The 1135-nt window shown below is 42.5% G+C and overlaps 1 protein-coding gene across 1 annotated transcript; it reads left to right on the forward strand.

The window, feature by feature from the left end:
- On the forward strand, positions 1–924 carry LOC120668962. The gene is made up of 2 exons (XM_039948789.1): positions 1–197; positions 291–924. The coding sequence occupies exons 1-2, from the start codon at positions 180–182 to the stop codon at positions 909–911; spliced, it is 639 nt and encodes a 212-aa protein (XP_039804723.1). The 5' UTR covers positions 1–179; the 3' UTR covers positions 912–924.
- Positions 925–1135: the final 211 nt, after the last annotated feature.

Below are 1135 nucleotides of genomic sequence, written 5' to 3' on the forward strand. Positions count from 1 at the left end.
ACACGGGCCAGAGAAGGGAGGGGTTCTGGAGCCGGATCACGAATGGCTACAACTCTAATAGAGGGCCACATGTTGAGCGGTCTCTGAAGTCACTGAGCAGTAGATTTGACCACATCAAGGAGCAATGTGCAAAGTTTTCTGACTACTATACACAGATACTACATGTTAATCCAAGTGGTATGTCTGATGCGGACAAGGTTAGTTGCATGTGTCCAATTGAATTGCACCATGAGTTGTGATTTGTATAAAGTATTGCATGTCCTAATAATATTTATTAAATATACTTGCAGACTACAGAGGCCCTTGCTAGGTTTGCCAGTACACAGAAGCCTTTCATGTTGATGCATTGTTGGAAGATTCTGAAAGACGAGCCAAAGTGGCAAGACCTTGTTGTTGTTATGAGCCAAAGTGGCAAGAACAATGAGCAAGAAGATGACTGCTATGTTACAGCTCCCTCCAACCAAGGAGACACTGAAGCTGAACCGTCAACCCCATCTAGTGGCGGGACCAAGAGGCGACCTGGCCGTGATTCTTCAAAAGCAAAGAAGCAGAAGAGTGCCTCCTCATCTGCATCTGCAACTTCCACCGAATATGTATCTAAAATGCATGATCTGTGGTCTGATAGGTTCTCGTTCATGAAGGAGCAGCAAGTTGAGAAGAGCAAGCAAATGGCCGAATTGGCCAATCTGGAAAAGGAGAAGCTTGATAGGCAAATGGAGTTGGAGGAACGTTGTTTGGCTTTAGAAGCTAGGAGGTTGGCCAAGGAGGAAAGGGTGGATGAATCAAGGTTATTGGCCGAGGAGGAACGTATTCTTAACATTGATCTTGACACATGCAAACCATCTCTTAGGGTGTTCTATAAGGCTCAGCAAGACAAGATCTTTGCCAAGTACTCGGCGCCATCTTCTTAACTTTAAAAATGTGTTATGTGCCCTGTGCCATTTATTTCCTTGTTGTAACGTAGAACTATTTGTTTGATTGTTGTATCTGTAGTTTGGAGAACTATTTGTTTGATTGTTGTATCTGTAGTTTGGAGAACTATTTGTTTTATTGTTGTATCTGTAGTTTGGAGTATATGATGAGCACATACACATGGACACATAACGAGAGGGATATAATTATATAATCATGTTAT

Source organism: Panicum virgatum, chromosome 4N (genome assembly GCF_016808335.1).
Source record: "Panicum virgatum strain AP13 chromosome 4N, P.virgatum_v5, whole genome shotgun sequence".
In the NCBI taxonomy this organism is placed as follows: Eukaryota; Viridiplantae; Streptophyta; class Magnoliopsida; order Poales; family Poaceae; genus Panicum; species Panicum virgatum.